Below are 23,189 nucleotides of genomic sequence, written 5' to 3' on the forward strand. Positions count from 1 at the left end.
ATGATTCTGAATTCATTTTTCCTTTTCTGGTATTTAAAATAGAAGGTCCAGATTTCTATTCTAAATCTTTGTTAGTGAAGGTTGTGTCAGTTTCATCCAGTCCTTGACCATATGGATACTCAAAACAAGTACCACTTTTCTACGATTGTGGTGGTGATCAGAGTAATTGAATAGGCAAGAAATTCCACACTACATTCCATCAAGGGAATCCGTAAGGATAGATGCAACCTGTGGATCCTGCTTCAGTATGTTTGGTGCAACCATGAGAAGAACAGTATCAGTAACTGACTGGATCTGAGGGCAGCCAAACTGGTACAGTAACATATTTTGATGATTGTGCACTCATGTAGGATACCAGAAAAGAGGAATAAGAAGTCAGTTTCTAATATTGGAAGCAAGGACATTCTTCTCATCAGCAGAAAAACTTCTTATGCTAACTGTGTCACACCTAGAGGAAGCCCATGAGTTAAGGGGAATTGTAGCCTGAACAATAAGACCTTCTACTGGATATCCTCCATGCTGCAGGAACCTCAGGTAGACCTGTTTGTATCAGCCCCAAACAGGAAGTCAGGGAAATATTTGTCTAGAATGAGTAACAGCAGGGCTCTGGCAGTGGATGGTACACTTTGACAGGTGGTCCTATAAAAAATATTGATATTTCTTGCTACACACTTGAGTTGGAGGCCATGGTTCTCCAAAAATAGTCCAGATAATAGTTTGAGGACCGTTAAACTCAATGATCAGAACATACTTGTAGATAGGGATTGATTCACAGTCCAGACCTGTTTTTCATGAGCACATAAGCTTCTTTAGCTTAGGAAACCTAGAGCTGTTTTGGACAAAACATCAAAATACTTATAGCACCTTTTTACAAAACAAGCAAAAACTTTCATACTTGAGGATATGGCTTGGAATCAATATGGAACAAAACTCAATGAATCGACAATGTGCCTGACACTGTACTAGACGCAAAATGGAGACGATATAATGGAAACAGACAGATGGTGGGCTCCACTTGGAAGCTCAGGGCATGTCTACACTTACCAGGTATCGATGCTGCGGGGGTTGATTTAGTGAGTCTATTGAAGACCCACTAAATCGATCGCAGATCGCTCTCCCATCAACTCCGGTACTCCACTGGAACGAGAAGCATAAGGTAAGTTGACAGGAGAGTAGACACCACAGTAGGTTGACCTAAGCTACATCGCTGGAGTTGCGTAACTTAGGTTGACTTGCCCCCATAGTGTATACAAGTCCTCAGAGGAAGAAATAATTTGAGGATTTTTTGGACGGAGGGAAGAAGGGGTTATTGGAATATTTTATTTGGTTCACTTCTTGTGGGCTCCATGGAAGAAGTGACTGGTCAGAAATAACTTTTAAATTAAGAGAAGAGCTGTGGCTTGAGCACTGGTTGATGTAGAGGACATTCAGTACATAGGGGGCAGAGTGGGGGAAAAAGGAGACTAACAGAGCATTGTGGCTGGCATCATGGGCAAAGAGGAGGTCATTGCTGAATCAGTGGAGCCTCCTAATCTGTAGTATATTGTAGTTCCTTCAGTCTGTCAACTGTTCTAAACCTCATTTACTTCTAACTACAGTTAGAAACCCTGAAATTGGCTGCTGCACGGAAAACAACCTCTCAGTCATCTGCATATCTCTGAGCCATAGTGTTAAATCCATCATAGATTGTGTCTCCCTGGAACTAAAATCTGTAATTCCAAGATTTTACCCGTCTACCATTTGAATCGTTGCACTCATTCACTTTTTGGGTGCTAATACAGCAATCCTAGTTCCCATAGCTTTGGCAACAAGTTGGGGACGCTGTCAGTAGTGAATTAACACTGCATTTTATGAAGATCAGTGGTGTTATGAGAATTACAACTTAGGTCAACTTACAGCAGTGCCTATACTGAGCGTCTCCCATAGACATCGCTTCGGTTCCTTGGGGAGGTGGAGTACAGACATCAACAGGAGAGCGCACTCCCATTGACTTAGCATGTCTTCACTAGACTCGCCAAATGCAGCAGTGCCGATTTAGCTGATAGTGTAGACATGGCCTTTGTGCTGCCTGCTGGAAGAGAGATCTTTCTTTAGATCCCTTAAGGGAGAGGATTGCTAATATGAACAAAATGCTAAATATAGTATCTTGAAGGAAATAGATGTACAGAAAAGATGTAAGGATCATATTTTGCTTTAATTTATTACTATTTTCTATAAAGAGTTTTTCAAATGAAAATGTTTGTAAAAAGTGTTACTAATACTTTTAGGAACTTAATATAGTTTCTTTTAAAAAGAAGATTAATGCACTTCAGAAGGGTTAAATATCTTTAATACTTTTTTTCTTATCAACATGATTCAAAGGGTCAGTAAAGATTTTGTGTTACAGTATTGTCAGTTTTTACATGAAAAGTTTGTTGATGCTGGAAAACTTAGTTTTAAAATATAGATTGCAAGAGTGAGGAAGAACACATACTCCTTAGACTGTATGTATATCTTAAACCACTAAGCTTCAAGAGTTTAAATTCACCCAGCATAGGGGAGAAATCTGATAGTGGGGTAGGTTGGGAGAAGAATGGCAGTAAGAAGATTTGGGTGCAATAGGGATTATTGCAAATCAAAACAGCAATAAGGAGGGCCTGATGTAAACTTGCTATGAGGAAGGGGTAAACAACTGGATGGTTATGGCACAGATACAATGAGGGATAGCTACTGGCTTCAGATTGGCGTTTGAAACATCATTTAGCCAAATTTTGACAGATATCAATTAGAAACAATATTTCACCAAAGCTGTAATGTTGAGATGCTCCACCAAATAGAAACTATAGTGATCTTGGGCTGCGGTTTATGGACCTGTTTAAAAAAAAACAAAAAAAACTAACATTGAAACTTTAAAGAAATAAAATGTGAAGATAATTCATAGAAATTTCTGATGTTCTTACGTTCATATAATAGATGTTGTTTTAGTTGAGCATAGTTTTGCTATAAGATTTTTTTATCCGTTATAAATAAAAACGGAAGCTTTATACAGCAGCCATGGGAAACTAGCAACAAACTCTTGAGACTGCCATCTTATCACTGTAACATTTCAGAATCTGTTGAACCTATTTCTGTATACTCTTGAGAATTCTCTTCCAATTTTTTTCTTCCTTACTGTCTGCCTTTGCCTTTCTTAGGTTCGCAAATTTGTGGCCAAGGACAGTGCAGGGCTTCGTATCCGTAGCCACCCTTCCCTTCAGAGTGAGCAAATAGGCATAGTGAAAGTCAATGGATCCATCACTTTTATTGACGAGGTAATTCATAAGAAACTGCTGTTGGGAAAAAAAGGGGTGAAGATGTAAATAATCTATGTAAATAAATGATCTAATTTTCATGTATAGACATTGCCTTATCTGTAATTTAAACAAATGTGCATCAAATATTTAGATTTTTGTATTTTACATCAGTCCAGTTTTTCAAGATGTTATTTTACTTATTTTTATTTATTTACTTTTTTTAAGACTCCTACAACAAACCTTGAGACTGCAGTCTGAAGAAGTGGAGTAGTAATAGTAAAAGCTCATTATGTTAAACGTTTGCTATGGTATCTCTAGGGATTGGCTGTTCTAACATTTAATCTATATATTAAACACTACATTAAAATTTTGAAGTTGTAGAAAGTATTTTCATGAATCTTTCATTTATATTTCTGAAAGATCATAACATTGTGAGTAATTGTGCATGTACTGTCCTTATAATGTAACTTCATATTTAACTGAAGTTATAAAAGCCAAGGTGGTGCTGATGCAACATAAAAGTGAAAGGTGGGGAGAAGTAATTTTTATGAGGAAAGGCCTGACTTTAATTCTTAATGAATTTTTCTAGTGGTTCTTTTTACTTTCGCTGCCTAGTACAAGTGACTTTCACAACTTAGCTTTTTAAAACGTATTCTTCATACTGTTTTGGCATTCTTTGCTGCTTTAAATTCCTCAACACTCTTCCCTATCTTTCCATATCTCCTACCATAATAGCAAAGAGCTTACCTCTAATGTTACCCATTGCTGCCTGGTCTGAAATCTTTTAGTCCTTGCTAGCTATGTATTAGTTGCAGGAAGGCATGGCTCGTTTTTGTTGCTTGTTTCCCATAGATCCACAATGATGATGGTGTATGGCTGAGACTGAATGATGAAACAATAAAGAAGTATGTTCCTAACATGAATGGTTACACTGAAGCCTGGTGCCTCTCTTTTAACCAGCATCTTGGCAAGAGCCTTCTGGTCCCTGTTGATGTAAGTAAAAGGTGCCTTTGAAGAATACTAGCAGTACACTCTGTCCTCATTACAAGGTTTTCTTTAATTAAGGCTGCAACTGTTCAGTCCTGAGGTAAACCACACTGTACTACATATTGCCTTATATTTGTTTGAATTCTTCAGGGCTACTGTGTAATGAGGGTGGAGTGTAGAAAGGTTAAGGCCCTTTATGCTAAACATTCTCTTCCCCCTCCCACCCCCCCCAAAAAAAAAGAAAGAAAAAGAAACAAACAACAAAGCAGGGGCCATGACTATAATTTTGCACAGAGGATCAATCGTATTAGAGAGTATGTGGTCTGCACCAATTGTTTTTTATACAAGTCTTAAACTTAATTATTCATAACACTGCCCATTGAGGCTGCGATTTGCACACATTAGCTTAATATTTATTTGTTTTATAGATGGGGAGGAGTTTTTCATTTCATGTTTGGGTCCTTTTAGTCTTTTTCAGAATATTATTACACCCATTTTATGGCAATGCAGTACAATTGATAAGCCAACTCAGGTGAAATAGTGGTGTTACTGGGAGTAAAAATTTTACACTGTTGGAATGCTCTTTAGGTTCTACTACTTTTTCATTGATCAGTCTCCATGGATTTCACAGTTGTCTTCACATTAGCCAGCAATGTTTTGCCATCAAAAGATTTTCCCAAAGTTTGAGGAAAAAAATCATGTTAATAAATTTATAATAACAATAAGCAAAATGTAGATGTGTAGCTTTAAGAAGAAAAACACAAGCACTAGAACTTGAAAGTAGACAGTTCCTTCTCTTGCTTCATAGTATCTAAATGTGTACATCAGTTACATTAGGAAACCAAAACCTTTAGATTTTTCCTTCTTGCCAATAAAATCATAGGATGACAGAACATCACCTTTATTTTGGGATCTTTCCCAATAGAAATCATATCAATGGAAGTATCTGTAAACACACAGTCTTCTTCGAGTATATGTCCCTATGGGTGCCACTGTAGAATGTGCACTCGCCTGGGTGCTCTCAGTCTGAGATTTAAATTAGTAGTATCCGTTCCTGTGCATACAACCTTGAGCTCCAGAGCAAGAGTTTATAGGGAGGAGAGGCCCTGCTGCCACTTCCGTACCTTCTCAGATGCCTGCAGCTTGAGATGAAGCAACTGTGGTGTCCACTGCTTCCTAGAAGCTTCTTCTCTTGCCTTTATTTTACTTTAGTATTTAGTTTTTACTTTAATACAGTTTTGGCTTGGGGGGTGGGGTGTGTTGCCACTCCTTCCCCTAATGTCCAGCTAGGACAGATTCCTCAGTCACTTTGCTCAGTGGCCTAACTTCGGGGGTATGCCAAAGGCCCCAGGATTCAAACCTTTCCAGACTTGCTTTAGATGTTTCCCATGGAGCAACAGACACTCAAGCTATCACTGGTGTCTCAGACATTCAAACATCCCGTCCATGTGCAAGGTTGGCATGAGGTTTAAAAGCAGGTTTCTCAAAGAAAGAAGAGTGATGTTGGAATGTTCCCTAAGGACCACAGGGTCCCAATTCCCCCCTACTTTGGCCTCATCCTCTCAGGCCGTACAGGTGACCAAGGCTGCCTCAGACACAGCACTATAAGAAAAGAGAGCCTCATTCCCCTGAAAGCAAGTCCAGAAGAAGGAATAAGTCACCCCTTAGAATTGACTGCAGGGAAACGTCATGTCCAATAATAGATACCATTTAAGATTTCAACAAATCCCAATGCCAAGGCATCAATACCACCTAAGATGATGTTCCACCCCAGTAAGTCTGCCAGTAAGAAGCACCATGAGGTACCATCCCCAGTATTGTTTGTGGCATCTTCCAGGCATTGAGATTGTGCTAAAATGAAAGGCTTCAAAAAGCCTAAGGCACTCGTATTGACATTCTCTTTGAGCTCTTATTGAACCTCTGCTCCCTCTCCAGTACTATCCTCTTTGGGTTGTATGCATTCAGAGCACAGAGATATGATTTTAAGCGCCACTTTGGTGCCGTCTTCGATGCCAGCTTGGTTACCGTGCCTGCCTAGGGTCCGGTACCACTCCCAGTTCTGACTATCCACTACCATAGCCCTCTAACACCCTCATGAGATTCCTCTCTCATGAGAATCAGTTAATCTCCAAGGACCCAGAGTCCTCCCTTAAGGGCCACCAAGAGACTCTTCCCTCCAATACTGCTACGCTCTCTGTCATCAACACCTGACAGCAGGAGCCAACCTTCCAGTACCGATCCATTCTTCAGTTTGTCTATCACCTTCTTGGCCTTTGTTACTGGACCCAGCACCAATACCTAGGGGTCTTGCCTTTGGACTCAGAAATTTTGTTGCAAAGCTTTAACTCACTATCTTACCACCCTATGCCTCTTGAAGTGTACCGCAAGGAGGACTCATTAGAACCCATAAGATGCCCCAGGCATTCAAAACATGAATACCCCGGGGTCCCTTCCCTTACCTGGCAGCACTATGAGGCTATCGGAATTTCTTAGCCTCTTATGGGGCCCGGAAGAGGCCATTTTTGCAATACCTGTCGGTGCCATAACCACCACTGGCACCACAAGTTCAGTCACTGGTATCATGTCTCCCTAACACAAGAAGTAGTATAGGAGGAACAACAGCTACCAATGGAAGAGCCGTTTCCATCACACAAGTCCTCCTTCTCCCACGATGAGGTGTTAATACCAGGCCACCACTTTCCTATGCAGTCGATTTTAGTCTTGTAGACACCATCTTTAGGATTCACATGTCTGTGATAAGTTCCCAAGAAATAAAGTGGATAGTGGTGCCCAAAGGGAGATGGGGTGGGATGGTGGGTTTGATCAGCAGATCCACAGGAGGGGGGTGTTTGTGACACTTGTCTAGGTTGTCAAAAGGAAGTCCCAGGTAGGGAGGTCTCCATTCTTTCTGCAACTCTCCTCCCTTTCCCTCTGCAGGGACCCCTCTCAGAAGGTCTCTTAAAGCAGGAGTCCATTCCCTCCTGTGTCTGGATACAACAGATCTAGTTCTCCCAACATTTGTCAGAAGAAGGTCCCCAAAAGAAACAGTGACTGGAGGCCAATCTTGGACCACAGAAACCTGAACACCTACATTCTTTCACAGCATTTCAGGATGGTGACTCTGACTACAGTAACCCACCCCAAAATTAGAGCAATTCATTTGTTGCCCTTGATCTTCAGGACGCGTATTTTCATGTTGCTATGCACCCCTCCTTTGGCATAGGCAGAGAACATTATCAGTACTGGTTCCTTCCCTTCAACCTCTCTGTGGCACCATGGGTCTCTACAAAGATCCTCTTGTTAGTCATGGCTCACCTGCATCAGAGGGATATAGCAATCTTTCTCTGTCTGAACGATTGGCTCCTCAAGGGCCACCCCACAACAGTTGACAGACAAGAAGGTCCTAGCCCTGTTTCAGTCCATGGGCCTATGCACCAACCTTGGAAAATCCACACCTTCAGCAAATAGATTTTACTGGAGATACTCTAGACTCTCTAACTACTAGAGCCAGTCTACCCCAGGACAAGTTCTCCACCACGTCTGCACTGAACATGTGACACAGTCTGCCGAGACTCATCAAGCCCTCAGACCGCTATCCCTTCCTACTTATTCACGTGGGCAACAACCATACTACCAAGAATGACCTAGAGTGGGTCATTGCAGGCTTTGTGGCTCTGGGAAGAAGGATAAGAGAGTTTGGGGTGCAAGTGGTGTTCTTGTCCATCCTCCCTGTTGAAGGAAAAGGCCTGGGGTAGGACTGTCGAATCATGGAAGTAAATGCATGACTACGCAGGTGGTGTTGGTGAGAGGGCTTTGGCTTCTTCGACAACAAGCTCATGTTCCAGGAAAGAGGGCTCCTGTGCTGGGATGGGCTCCATCTATCAAATACTAGGAAGAGCATCTTTGGACATCGTCTGGCTAACCTGACAAGGAGAGCTTTAAACTTTAAAAAGGGCCTATTGGGGATGGTAACAAAAATCCAGCCAATACGCATCTAGGCTCAAGTAATGAAGACAAGGGGAAGAGGCTAATTTTTGGAGATGGCATTAGAAAACACAACTACATTAAAAAGGCAAGACAAAAAGTAACAGGGCAGTCCACAAAATATCTTTGATGCCTATATAAAAAGTGAAAGTTAAATCCTAGTGAGGTAAATAAATAAAAGGAGCATAAACTCTGGAAAATGAAGAGTAAAAATATAATTAAGAAGGCCAAAAATTTGAAGAACAGCTAGCCAAAGACTCGAAAAGTAATAGCAAAAAATGTTTTTAAGTACGACAGAAGCAGGAAGCCTGCTAAACAACCAGTAGGGTCACTGGATGATCAAGATGCTAAAGGAGCACTGAAGGACGATAAGGCCATTGTGAAAAAACTAAATGAATTATTTGCATCGGTCTTCACAGCTGAGGATGTGAGGGAGATTCCCAAACCTGAGCCATTCTTTTTAGATGACAGATCTGAGGAACTGTCCCAGATTGAGGTGACATTAGAAGAGGTTTTGGAACAAATTGATAAATTAAACAGTAATAAGTCACCAGGATGAGATGGTATTCACCCAAGAGTTCTGAAGAAACTCAAATGTGAAATTGCATAACTATTAACTCTAGTCTGTAACTTATCATTTAAATCAGCTTCGGTGCCAAATGACTGGAGGATAGCTATCCGTTCAATGTGCAGCAGCAGTCAAAAAAGCTAATAGAAAGTTAGGAACCACTAAGAAAGGAATAGATAAGACAATAAATGTCATAATGCCACTATATAAATCCGTGGTACACCCACACCTTGAATACTCCATGCAGTTTTGGTTGCCCCATCTGAAAAAAGATATACTAGAAATGAAAAAGGTACAAAGATGGGCCACAAAAATGAGTAGGGGTATGAAACAACTTCCATTTGAGGAGAGATTGAAAAGCTGGGACTGTTCAGCTTGGAAAAGGATGATTAAGGGGGTATATGACAGAAGTTTATAAAATCATGAATGGTATGGAGAAAGTGAATGATGTGTTGTTTACTCCTTCATGTAACATAAGAATTGGGGATCATCAATGAAATTAATATGCTGCAGGTTTAACACAAATGTAAGGAAATATTTCTTCACACAATTCATAGTCAAACTGTGGAACTTATTGCTGGGGGAATGTTGTGAAGGCCAAAAGTATAACTGAGTTCCAAAAAGAACTAGGTAAGTTCATGGAGGATGGATCCATCAATGGCTATTAGCCAAGATGGTCAGGGATGCAACCCCATGCTCCAGGTTCCTCTAAGCCTTTGACAGTCAGTTGTTGATAGGGGATGGTTTACTTGACTATTTATCTGTTCTGTTCATTCCCTTTCAAGTATCTGGCATTGGTTACTGTCGGAAGACAGGAAACTGGGCAGGAGGGACCATTGGTCTGGCGCAGTATGGCCATTCTTAGGTTCTTATATTAGCCCAATTGGTTGACAAAATAATGATGGGATGAATTCCACTCACCAGTCCCTTTTGGGATCCTTAAAGAAAGAGCGTTCAGGAAGGAAATAGGAAATACAGGAAGAGGCTCCTGAAGCAAGCAAGCTTCACCATCATGTCGGCCAACCCCACCATCTCCTGGGACTCCAGCCTTCGTCATTCTAATTTTGAGAGATGGTCTGATCAGGCCAGAGAGAGGCAACCAAATATCATCACCACCTCTGCTACTTCCAGCTGAATTCCCAACACCATCTGGGATAAAAGAGAATTTAACCTTAACAACAGTAGCTCCAGCTCATCTCAGCTAATTTCTTCTCTTTTCCCCAAAAGGATATTTAGTACCATCTTTAATTCTGTCTAAGAGACTGTCAGATAAGGGGGTTTTCCTTCTAAAAATTCTCTCCTCTAAAGGGAAAGGGAACAAGGGATGTTAAAATGAAATCTTATTTTATACTGTACATTTCAAATGTGGTAACTGTTTTTCCTTCTTTATCTTTAATAAAAGGTTAATAGGATGTTTAATTATTCATTTGCCATGGTGTTAAGGCTGTGGTCTCTGTATAACAAACCCCGAACCTTATTTAACACTGTTTAATGTTGGACAGTGTGACTGGGTTATATTAACATCTTTAGCCCATATATTCCATCTAAATTAATACAACAAACCCTGGTCCTTATGCATTGTCACTAGAACTATGGAAATCGTAGATTGCCCACCACATAGAGATCTCCGGTTAACCTACCACACCTCCAAAACACTGTGGCAGATTCCTTGAGCAGGAGCTTCCATCAGAACCACTTGAGGGAGCTCAACAAATTGTTTTTCACAGCATCTGCCAAACATGGGGCCACCTTAGAGTGGATCTCTTTGCAAATCCAACAAATGTGAAATACCAAATCTTCTGCACCATTGGGGTAGGCAGCTGCAGTTCTTTAGGGGATCTTCTACTACTTCCCTGACTCCTCCTCCTTCTCTGCACTTACCATCCAATACCCACTAATTGTCATGACCTTAATCAAATTGAGGCAGGAGCAGGCAAGGGCCATGGTAATAGCACCTTCATGGCCAAGACACGTGTGGTATTCGGATCTACTTCATTTGTCTGTGGCGATGCCTCGACACTTCCCTGTGAGATCAGATGTCCTGACACAGAACTCCGACACCCTGAGCCATCCTAGCGTCATGTCACTGAGCCTTAAGGCCTGGCTCCTTGATAGTTTTCTCGTTTAGAGTTAGGTTGCTTGGCAGAAATCCAGGCTGTACTTTTGAGCAGTCGGATGACTCCCACATATAAAATTTATGGTAGAAGTGGAAATGCTTCCTTTTCTGGTGCTCCTGCCATGCTGTATCTTTTTCTGAAGTTTCTTGAAGATCCTTGATTACCTGCTGAAATTAAAAACACACAGACTGTCAGTGAGCTTTGGTAAGGTATACCTGGTAGCTGTATGCCTTCCATTTCCCTATTGAGGGCCTTTTGGCCCACCCTACCACAGCAAGATGTATTAAGGACTTATCTAATTTATTTTCTTGTGTCTGGAACCCCATACCTCCATGAGACCTCAGTCTAATCCTCAATGTGTTAAGAAACCCCCTAGTCAAGCCTATTAGTACCTGTTTATTCCTTCATCTCTCTCTGAAGGCTTCTTTCCTGGTAGCTATCACCTCAGTCAGAAGGATAGGAGAACTCAGGGAGTTGGTAGCCAAGCCACCATATACTATCTTCTGCTGTGCCACCATCCTTAGTTTCTGCTGAAGGTCTCATCAGATTTTCCTATCAATCAGGATAGCCATTTGCTGTTATTTTACCCTAAGTCCAGTGTCTCAAGAGAACAGGCTAGTGTCCACACTTAGATATTACAAAATCACTTGCCTTTTGATCTGGACAGGCAAAGAACCTTTAGGGCTTTGCCCAGACTATTTGTATCCTTTGCTGAAAGAATGAAGGGAGAGTCAGTTTCCACACAGCGTGGGTTTCGGGTTGCACCCTGGCCTACTATGAAGCTACTGGGATGTGGTCCCCTCTCCTCGAGTGACAACCCACTCTACCAGAGCTCAGTCCACAGCTATAGTCATTCTTAAGGCCGATCCCATACTGGAAATTTCCAGGGCCACAACCTGGTCATCAGTTCACTCATTCTCCAAACTTTATGCTATTCTACCTGCATCAAAGACAGAAGCAACTTTTGGTGATGCTGTCGTCCGAACCATGTTGGATCTGCCTCCTCAACACCCAACTCCATTTGCGTTATTGCTTGGGAGTTTCCTACAGTGGAGCAACCCATAGGTACATATACTTGAAGAAGGATGAGAGGTTACTTACGTGCACAGTAACTTGAGTTTTTTGAGATGTTGGGTGTTCCATCTCCATCATTCCTTTTCCTCTGCTGCAGAGTATTCTAGGCTCTATAGTTAAGAAACTGGAACAGTAGTGGGTCCACTCCTCTCTGTACACCCTTGCTCTAGAGCACAGGGTTGAATAGTACACAGGTGGGGACCCATAGAGAGCACACAGGCACGCACACATCCTACAGCTGCACACCCATAGGGACAAAACATCTGTGCAGGTAAGTAACTTGTTCTCTCCCAACAGTCCACTGCCTGACATTATGGTAACAGGCATAGTGAATTACATTGATGCAGAATCCATAGAAGTAAAATATGTGGAAACTATCATTTTAAGACTTATTCAAAAGCTAACCCACATTATTTTTAACCTTAAAAAGTGGTTCTATACTTCTACTCAATTAGTTCAGTACTTAATACTATGAAATACAACTATCTCCACAGGATTTCGTGTTAATCACTCATAGTGAGGGAGTTGATGATATTATTTATAATTTATTATTAAGGCCCTACTTAATTCACAATATTGCAGAAATTGCAGACCCTGCAATTTCGACAGCGGGAACCCCGCTGTGCCCAGTGCTGACAGAGCCCTGGCTGCCCCAATAGTGGGAGCCCTGAATGTCAGCCTCGGGCAGCTGTTGTCAGCCCCAGGCGGCAAACAGCGGGAGCCCCCCTCTCGGCCCCCAGGTGGCTGACAATGGGCTGCCAACAGCAGGAGCTTCCACTCTCAGCCCCAGGCGGCCCACAGCAGAAAATCACGGAAAAGTAATAATGGACCTTATTACTGCAAATAATAAGGTACATTATTACTTTTCTGTGACTTTCCGTGGCTTGTCCACAACCACAAATTTTGTACAATCGTCACGTGATTCAAATAGGGTCTTATTTATTGTTAATTAATAGTGTTTATAATTTCTCTGTAAAACAGTCTTCAGTTTATAAGTTATTTTGCATCACTGGAAAAGTAGGCATTTATATCAGCAAGTTCCGGCTTGTCAGTATTTGTCAGATAGTTCAAGACCGTTTTCTATTACAGCAAAGTTGCTTTCCTTCCTTGGTAGAATGTACACTGTGTTCACTCTCAAAAGAAGTGATTCACCAAAGAGGATTAATGTCACTGCTATCACAATAAAATATTCAGAGTTGAATGAACATGTCAAAAACAATGGAACATGAAAAATTAAGAACCATCAAATTATGTTTAAGGTTACTTACTCATAAAATTCATGGCAAATAGAAACATTCATGCAATTGAATGTTGAGATGAAATATATTTGGTAAACTTTCTATGATAGAGGACTGTGGACTCATTTTGATGCCATTTGAGCTCTGGTGATAAGGGAATTACTGTTTTTTAATTTTTTAAATAATTTTAAACATGAAGCTAATATTTTCCTCTAGTTGGTTATTTGGAGAGTGTTTTGGTGAAAAGTTGAATCATGCATCATCCCTTGATAGTGTAGGACTCTTCTTGATTTCCTTTAGGGCATTGTTCCAGAGACAAGGGACTATTTTAAGAAGGTTCTATCCTACCATTCCTTTGAGTTTGTGTGTGGTTTTTGTTAAATGTGAGTGAACTGGATTATCATAGCAGTCATGGCAGACTTTGGAAAGGCTCGCAGTTTTGGAGACACATTTAAACTTTATGGTATCAGAAGACCAAATTCTAGATCACTATGTACATTCTTATGTACTACTGAATGCGGAGCAAAGGAATTTGCAGAGCACTGGGATAATTTTCTCTTAGCCTTTTCCTGCTTGGTTGGCCCATGATATACCATTTTCAGCTTCTTTGTGAACATGACTAAATTTAAGAATGAATTGTTACATACTACCTATTTAGTGGAGAGTTAATTCAGTACTGCATGTTGTAAGTGCAGTATAGCCAAGTTGATGCTGGGTGAACATTTACTTCTGAAATTCTTTTTTATGTTTAAATTCTTTATCCTAATATTGGATATTTTTAATTGAATTTATAGATGATGTAACTGTATATGTGAAAAGATTGCTTTCCTGTGTGCGCTAAGACACCGTCCTCATTCACTACTTAGAGTGAAAATTCATCCCCACCCTATGGTTTGACTCTGTTAAGCAAATAGAAGACTTGGATTAGACTTTAACTCCCATGATTTGACTGATTTTAGCATTTCTTGCTCAGGGCTACTCATGCCATACAATAATATCGAACTACTGCATGCTGTGGGATATTAACTTGTGAAATTTCATTTTTTAAAATGTCATTTTAAAATTATAGAGAGAAAAATTCTGTAAAGTTTTTAAAATCTGTACAGGTATTATGTTTAAAAAATGTAATTAACATGTTTTGATGATTGGGAGATAAGTCATTCTGGGCTAAGATATTTATGCCAAATTTCAGTTTGGAGAGAATTTTCATACATCTTCAAAACATAGAAAATGGGGTTTGGACTAGAAACAGCAACACATTTGGTTGAAGAACAGTATTGTAATTGGTGACACTATTATGTTGCACATTTCAATTAAAAGATTCAGTTTAGGGGCAGAAGTAGTTAAAGCAGAGAATCTGGAATTCATGAGGCCATGGTTCTATTCCTGGCTCTGGCCCAAGTGGATTGTGGTCTTGGACAAATTACTTAATCTCCCTGTACGTTGGTTTTCTCATTGTAAAATGGTTATAATACCTCATTCGTATGGATGTTGTGAAGTTTAGTTTATTATGTACAGAAAGGATTTGGAGGCCCTCTTATAGAAGATGCTATATAAATACAAAGTATTACTAATAACAAAAAGATATATGAACCATTGAACAATATGTAATGGGGAGAAATTTAGGTTTCTCTTGTGAGAAACTAGATTAATATAATTTTCAAGTGTGGTTCTGCTCTAAAGAGTGATACTGTGTTTGTGTGTCTCTCAATTACTTAATTTCAAATTTCATTCGTTAACGAGAAAAACTGTCTTCTGCAAGCCAGACATTGTTCTGTTACACTTGTGCCCGTTGTAAGCCAACAGGTTCGTATAGGTGTCCCTGCAGGAAGAATTTGGCCTCCTGAACCTTTACTGTAGTGGCAGGGCATAAGAAGAAAAGAATACGGTTTAACTTCCAGATCACAGGTTTAATTGGCAGAGTTTAGTGGGGGGGAGGGGAAAGTATCTTGTAATCTGAGGGAATTTGATATGAAATCATTGAAGCACAATAAAAATTGATTCCCAATATGTCATTTTAGAGTTGTTTTCACAGTAAAAGCACACTCTAAGATAGAAAAATGATTGCAACACTCTGCTTCAGAAAATTCAAATTATTTAAAATTGTTAAACTCTCTCCAAATTCTCTGCTAAAATGTTATTTAAGTAATTTGCATTTAAAATATTTTCAAATCTTAATGAAAAAATTGTGTGTAAAGAATGAGATTTTTTTGTTCAAAATTGGTTTGTAAAGGAAAAAATAGGAATTGAGAGTCTACAAATGGCAGCCGAAGGGCTAAAATGTGACGCGTTTGCTGGTCTGTCAATCTAATTTTTTTTCCTTCAAAATGGAAACATTGTTTTCAATCTGGCAGAATTTTATTAGGTGTTTTTAAATGAACATACACATGCATGTATATTCCTTTAAACTGGCATTCAGCATATTATAAGCCATAAATTTGGTATATTCATTGTTGCACAGCCATTATATTGCTTTTTTTCCTGCTGATAATTTCGTGTTCATTGCATTCACCTACAGCTTTATAACACAAACATAATAATATGCAACTTCAAAAGAGAGCACCAGAAAAATCATTTTTGATGATGTTTTATGTATGGAAAGTCTGCATTTCTCTGTTAAGAATAGACATTGAGAATAAATGGCAAAATTAGACATTCAATCTGTTAATATAAATTGAATAAATTGAATTAAAAAATAAACTGATCAGACAAATATAGGCTTTAATAGTTCTCTTAGATTCATGCCAAAAGTCTGGGTCTATATTTCATCTTTCTACCTTAACAGGAAGGACATCAGCCACCTTGTTTGTGTGTAAATGTGCCTGTTCCAGCACTACATGAATATAATGTATTCTAAAAAGGTGTCAGAATTAGTATTGTTCTGTTCTAGTTTTTTGATTTTTCATGTTAGTAAAACTTGATCTGTGTTTGAGATGGTTTATTTTAGTGGTTTTTTTTTTTTTTTTTTGCTTACATTGCTTTTCCAAGGTTGTACATATGTTAAAAACAATGTATGGAAAAACTTGTCAGAAGCTTTCTGTATGACCTTTTTTTTTTTTTTTTTGTAATCTAAAACAGTTCATTACTTCTCCTATATACCATTGTTAAACTGTAATATGACTGCTGTTCAAGGATTTCATTTAATTTCCTTGTCAAAATAGGCCTAGGAAACATGATTTTAATAATAAGCATGTTTTGTTAGTCTAGATAAGTGTTGCTATTCCAAAGAGATGCTGCAGAATAGATTCATTTTGATGATAGTTAATTAACACTCTGCATTAAATAGAGATGAAATTTTGCTTGCATATGACAGGAGCAGGGAGAGTTTCTTTGAAGTGGAAAGAAATAAAGTTTGTATTTTAATGTGAGAATAGGTTTTTATTTTTTTCCCCGAAGATTAATGAATATTTTCCTAGCTGCATTGTGAAAGTTATTTAAAATGTACAGTAGAACCTCACTAATACCTACTGAATGGGACAGCAATTGCAGCTTGCTAAAACTCATTCATTTATTTTAGAATGCATTTATTTTATTGTATTTTATAATGTACTAGTAAATGTATATTTTGTACTACTAATAAATTCTTTGTGATAATCCCTCCTATCGCATTCTATTTTAGTTTTTCTTCTGGTATAATGAGGAGAGGATACTATTTTTATGCAAATTTTAGATGTGCATACTAGTGAGGTTGTACTGTATGGCAATAATTTGTTTTCCAACTATTTTGAAGACCGCTTAATACTTTATATATCTTTCTTGTTATGAATTGGGTGGCTGAAAGTCCACATTCAACCATGTCACATTAATTCACTCAAATAATCTTTAGAAAGCAGCAGACTCTCTTGTCATAAAACACATCTGGCTTGCACTGGAACATATGTTGTTTCACTGTGACAGGAGTGTGGGGTTTGTCTTGCACAAGTCTCAAGCTTTAACAGATGTCTGGCTCTTATTTCAGTAAATGGCATGACACACTACATCCGTTTAGAGCTTTTGACATACGAATCTGTTCTTGTTTAACAAATTATTTGCAATGGTGAGCAATGGACTCAAGTGACTTCATTTTAAAAAGTCAATTTATTTTAATATTGATGTTAGAATGCAGACCATTTGAATTACAATGTCTCTAGCATCTTCTTCCAGTGTTCTCTTGTTCCCATTTCCTTGTTGATATGTCTTTTTTTAAACTTTGTTGCTCAGAATGTCTTTAATGCTAGCCAAGGAGTCAGGGATTTGGACTTTTTTTCAAGGACTTCTAAAGCTTTTCCCCCACAGGTGAGTTAACTGTCAAGAACAGTCACATTGTATCCTGATGTTTTACATTAATAAATACATTTATATTAAATAACCTTTTAAAGTCTGCTGTATTCTGACGTATTTTTGCAGGAAATGCTAGATATGTAAATAGCATACTGTAGAATTGTGTATCTACTCCTTTAATCTCACTGTTCTCTAGATTGAAAAATTATTAGTTCAAAATGCTAATGATGGTTACTGTGAACCTCCAGCAACACAAAAATAACTATTTTCTTTCAAGTATAGTACATCCTAATTACAATACTGTATTCACAAGCATTGTTGGCCATTTAACATTAAAAAGAGAACCTTCCAATTGCTTATGTTTATAGACAAGGTATACTGCTAAACTTTTCTTTCCCTGTTTTCAGTGCTATACACCCCCAGTCCATTGCAAAAATCAGTAAATTGAACATAATAGGCCCCCTATGAACTGGGCCGGCTCAAAAATATTAATAAACACAGCTGATGAATAAGGCTGCGTGTCTGTCACAGAGGTCACGGAAGAGACCGATTCTGTGACCTCCGTGACTTCTGCAGTGGCCAGTGCGGCTGGCTCAGGGGCTGCCCAGAGCCTGCTCCACCAACTCTCCCCGCCCCCCTCTTACCTCCCCCCAGTATCAGTGGGGTCCTGGGCCACACGCCACTGCCTGGCACTCTCCCACACACACACACACGGCACCAGAGGGGGTCCCGGGCCACCCCACCCAGCACCCTCAGAGTCCCGGACCACCCTCCCCAGAGCACCCCCAGCCCAAGTTTTAGTTAAGGTATATAGTAAAATTCATGGACAGGTCACAGGTCATGAATTTTTGTTTACTGCCCGTGACCTGTCCATGACTTTTACTAAAAATACCCATGCTGAGGAACACTACACTAACTTCTTTACTAATCTATTTCAAAAGTGTCATAATTCGTAGAAAAATATCCAGTTGCATTATACATGACTAAGTGTTTTAAATATCTCCCAGATGCTTTTGTAAATTATTTGGAAGGCTATTGTTGCTTTTTAGGCAGCAGTTTCCATAGAATCTTTTTAATGGAAATGATTCTCAAATAATTACGCATATTGGTTTAGCGACTTAAAAATGTACATTTTCACTGTTTTTCCCCCCGCAACAACACTGAACTGCTTTGCTGCTCTGTAGATATATAGAAACTTTAATTGACAAAAATGCTTAGCTTCTAGTTGTAGAACATTAGGCTTTTTTCCCCCTTGAAACAATTTACTTTAGAAAATGCCACAACTTGAATTGAAAATTCCCTTCTTTGCAGAACAACTTTATACTGTGTAATGGGTCAGTTGCCGTAGTTTTCTTGGAAATGCTATTATAACATTTTATGAGGGGTGTTATAACATTCTAGGTGCAAAACACAGGAATCAACACCAAATAGAGCTGAAAACTGAACAGTGCAAAAATTGTGATTTTAATAAAGAAATTAACCACACTTGCAAATAGTCTTTGTATGCAGGTCACACGTCTTGTTTTTAAAGTACATCGGTCATTGCTACTGCTACATATTTGTTTCTTTGTGATATAAAGTGTGTATTAGTGTTCCTTCCCATTATCTCCATGTATACTGGAAATTGTATTAAATTACAGCCAGTGGAAGCTCCATGACAGTATTCCTCATTTACAGTGAAGGTTGGAGGGTTTTCTAGGAACTCTAAACATATGGAATCGTCATATCTCAGAAGTATAACATCAGATCAGGCCCGGATTTGTCCTTCATCCTTGCTTAGTTCTAAGCAAAATAAGTCTGCAATGCTACTCTGATTGTCACAATAAAAATATAATAATAAATACACACTAGTATTTTATTATGTGCATATAAGAAACATGGGGTTACTGCTCCACTTGGCCTTAGTAATTATAATTTTACCTTTATTCAGTCTTTACAATATATTCCTGAAATTGAGTTCAGAGAAAGGAGCACATTTGAATTGGAAACCAGATAGCATATACGTCTCCGTTACACATGCCCAGATTAATCACTGGTAACTTTTACCTGTTATATTTGCAAGATATTCAGTCGCATATTTGGATTCTCTGTGCTGATAAATGACAGTGCTAAACTCAACGTACTTCATGAAAATGATGGTGAAAAGAATTTTTTGTCAAACTGCACATATGAAAATATCTATATATTTAGTGGCCCAAATTTAAACAATTTATATTCCACTGAAATGCCTGTTCATTTCAAGTGCAGCAGTACTTGAGATGTGTGTACCTCTGCAAGCTAAAACGATCAGTTGGAAAGGAAACTTACAATTCAACTGGCATTATGACCAGTTTTTTTATCTTTCTAGGTTAAGAAGTTAACTGTTCCAGACTTAGGGAAGAGGTGTTTCTAATCTAAAAAGTGCAAAGGCATTATTAACAGGTTCTATTCTGTTTTTCTTTTGCTTTTTTAAATTTTTCAGGAGCCTAGGTCTAATACTGATGACTTTTTCAAAGACATAAATTCACGCTGCACACAGGAGGCAGTGATGCAAGAGCAAGATATGCCATTCCTTCGAGGTGGGCCTGGAGTGTACAAGGTAGTGAAGACTGGCCCTTCAGGTCACAACATCAGAAGCTGTCCTAACCTTAGAGGTATCCCAATTGGAATGTTAGTTCTGGGAAACAAAGTCAAGGCAGTAGGCGAGGTATGGATCCTTGTAGCTTCAGTTCATGTCTTCATAGATACCAGTTTATATCAGTAGTAAACGCAACAAAAGCATCTTCCCCTACACAAGGTTTGCTTTTCCACCCCTGGTGATTAAATGTTAACATTTGAACTTGGTTTATATTATAAATACTAATTCAGTTATGTGTTTTGCTTTGTAGAAAAGTGTTCATTAATTGGAGTTACATTAAACTTGAATTTTCCAATACCGCAGTTACCTATGCTTATTTATATATTTCTGTTACAGTATGGTTGATTCATTGCTAAATAAGATTATCTGTTTCACTTACTGATCATAGGTATCAAAGTGAATTTACCTTGTTGGAGGAATCATTTCCAGGGCTGTGATCAGTTCAAAAATGATCCTATTTCACTGTATTTATTCAATTGTTGTATTTGTCATCATGCTTTGGAATTTTCCTATTGAGATGGGCTTGAGGATGTAGTGTGTCATGCTATTTTTCTCAAACAACATCAGGAGCATAATTAGCAAATTTACAAATATTTCATGTATAACTAGACAATATAATCTATTTTGGTGTTTCAGGTGCCAAAAAAAACATGGAGGTTGTTGGATAACACCTTCCAAGAGCTTATTTGGGTTTGTGTGGTTGGTCAACTATTGAATTTTTTTTCTAAACATAAACTGGCCTAATATTGTGAAAGTATTTATAATTTTAAACTTGCCATACATGGAATTGGTTTTTGTTCTACCTCAGGCTGTGGCCTTAATTTCAGAAACATGTTTTTTGTAATATCATGATGGAAATGAGCATATTGTTTCATATACTGAAGCATGTTGCTGGATCTGAGCACTGGATTATTTGAAAAGTGAATAAACTGCCTTTTTATGTGTGTGCACCAGGTGACTAATTCTGAAGGTACATGGGTGCAAATGGATAAGAACAGCATGGTAGAGTTCTGTGAGAGTGATGAAGGCGAGGCATGGTCCTTAGCTAGAGACAGAGGTGGAAACCAGTATCTGCGGCACGAAGATGGCAAGTTGTCTCTTTTTTTTTTTTTAACTAACTACTTAAAGAGTTTGCCAAAGTAAAGTCGGGGGAGGGGAAGTTTTAAGAAAGAACTGAGTTTGAAAGATGTAAAACAGTAACTTATAAAATAACCCAATTGGAGAAAATATGAAGTCAAACTTTTTTTTAAATTTTTATAGTACAGTCTTCAGACATTTAGATTTTGCAAACATGACATTTTTGTAAGTGTTTTCTGAGTCATTCTTCTGTACCAATTATGAACTAGAGTGTTGTCCTTTCTTCTGTTTATGGGGATTCAGTTTTCAGACAACCAATCCTGAACTTCCTGAGGCAACTTTCTTCAGTCTACTTTTGTCTCCACCTGAAAGCAGAAGAAGAAAAAAAAAAAAGACTGAATGAATTTGTACAGCATCTTAGAATTTTTTATTTTGAGTTTAACATATAATCCCAACCATTGGATTGGGGCCACAAAAGAACCCTGCTAAAAACTGCCAACAAATTTTGAACTCTGTATATGAAACGAGGAAAAATCTGTAGTTGGTAACCTAATGTCCTTTTGCTCAGTGCTTCCTGTTTTTCATATTATAATAAAGGAGTGGTGAATGTTAATTTAGGACTGGCAAGATGGCTTCCAGTAAATGCAATCATGTTTTAGGTCATTACAACCAGCATATTTTGAGCAAGTTCTGTGGATTTTGAGAGAGATCTCTGAGCTTGTGTTCTTGGCTAGAACAATATTTTTCCTTATCCGTGTCAATTCCTGTGAAAATACTAGCTTAATTACCTCCATGATCAATTAGAGTAGAGTGGGATATTTTCTCAGGATGATGTGTTTTTGTATATACCCCATCCAAAATAGATCTTTAATGTGCCATTTATTTAACCTAATTTAGTATCTAAGCACACTACTGCTACATCTGCTTAAAATCACAGTTTTTCTCTCCATTTCGAGGACACTATACTTAAAGTAGTAGTAGTGGGGCTTTCTTTGGATCTAAGGATTCAACTGGACTGCTTTTGACCGTTGTACTTAGATTTAAATGTGATAGAATTGTAATATTTGCTACAAGCTCCGTTAGGGAATTTTATCTCAGATTTGCATGAAAGTAGCCTTGATCTTCTAGGTCTACTAACTTCTGTAATCCTTTTTCCATTTATTCTGCTATCCTGTAGTGTTGTCCTTTCTCGTCTGTGGGCATTCCAAAGTAACCTTGTCCTATTTCATTATGATGTGCAGAAAACAAACTTGTACTGCTGCATAGCAGGCCTGCCTAATTCTGTGAAGAGTTGGATAATGTGTAGTGAGCAAATAAAGGAACAGTAAAGATAGAAAATATTTAACAGCTGTTCTTCTTTGACTGATTGCACATGTGCATTCCACTGCAGGTGTTTGTGTGCTCAGTGCACAATTGAGTTTTTCCCTTAGTGGCACTAGTCAGGGCAGCACAAGTGCCCCTGCTGCCTTGTGCACCACATGCAGGCATAAAGGATCAAGCTGTCTTGACGCCCCCTCCCCCCATTCTTTTCTACCACCCATGACAGTTGTTGTAGGTGTCCCAGCTCTCTGCAAGTCTTTAGTCAAAATCTATAAATAGTACCTGTTATGTGTAGTTTAGTGCTTGGTTGGTTAGTTTAAAATAAATGTTTGTTCTTTTGTGCAGTACCACAGATATGCAGTATGTTCCAGCTTTCAAGCCCTGCCATTCTTGTGGTAAGGCAACACCTAATAGTTACCCTCACCCCTGTTGTCTTAAGTGCTTGCGGGAGGTTCAAATGAGTGACAAATGTGGCATTTGTAAGGGCTTAAAGCCCCAATTAAAAAAAAAAGGGGGGGGGGGGAGGCAGCCAGATTAAAATGCATGCTGCTGAAATTGACTTGGGGGGACATTCAAAGAAGAAACATACCCCAAAGCACACCTCTAAACAGGGGAGTTCGTTGCCTTCAGAGCACGGCACGGGTCTGTTGAGACCAGTTCCCGAAGCACCTTTGC

At 38.9% G+C, this 23,189-nt stretch overlaps 1 protein-coding gene across 28 annotated transcripts in view; it reads left to right on the forward strand.

Moving 5' to 3' along the window:
• The window catches only part of MYCBP2 (MYC binding protein 2), a 384,804-nt gene that overhangs the window by 259,824 nt on the left and 101,791 nt on the right, over positions 1 to 23,189 (forward strand). For 10 of the 28 annotated variants that reach the window (XM_008178543.4, XM_008178544.4, XM_008178547.4 and 7 more), the window contains 5 exons: positions 3,174 to 3,290; positions 4,125 to 4,265; positions 17,441 to 17,515; positions 19,962 to 20,186; positions 21,072 to 21,204. In XM_008178543.4, the coding sequence (XP_008176765.1) occupies positions 3,174 to 3,290; positions 4,125 to 4,265; positions 17,441 to 17,515; positions 19,962 to 20,186; positions 21,072 to 21,204 (691 nt within the window). The remainder of the gene's footprint in view (positions 1 to 3,173; positions 3,291 to 4,124; positions 4,266 to 17,440; positions 17,516 to 19,961; positions 20,187 to 21,071; positions 21,205 to 23,189) is intronic. The other 18 variants (XM_008178552.4, XM_065593061.1, XM_065593068.1 and 15 more) reach the window with 7 other exon arrangements.

The sequence above is a fragment of the Chrysemys picta genome, chromosome 1 (genome assembly GCF_011386835.1).
Source record: "Chrysemys picta bellii isolate R12L10 chromosome 1, ASM1138683v2, whole genome shotgun sequence".
In the NCBI taxonomy this organism is placed as follows: domain Eukaryota; kingdom Metazoa; phylum Chordata; order Testudines; family Emydidae; genus Chrysemys; species Chrysemys picta.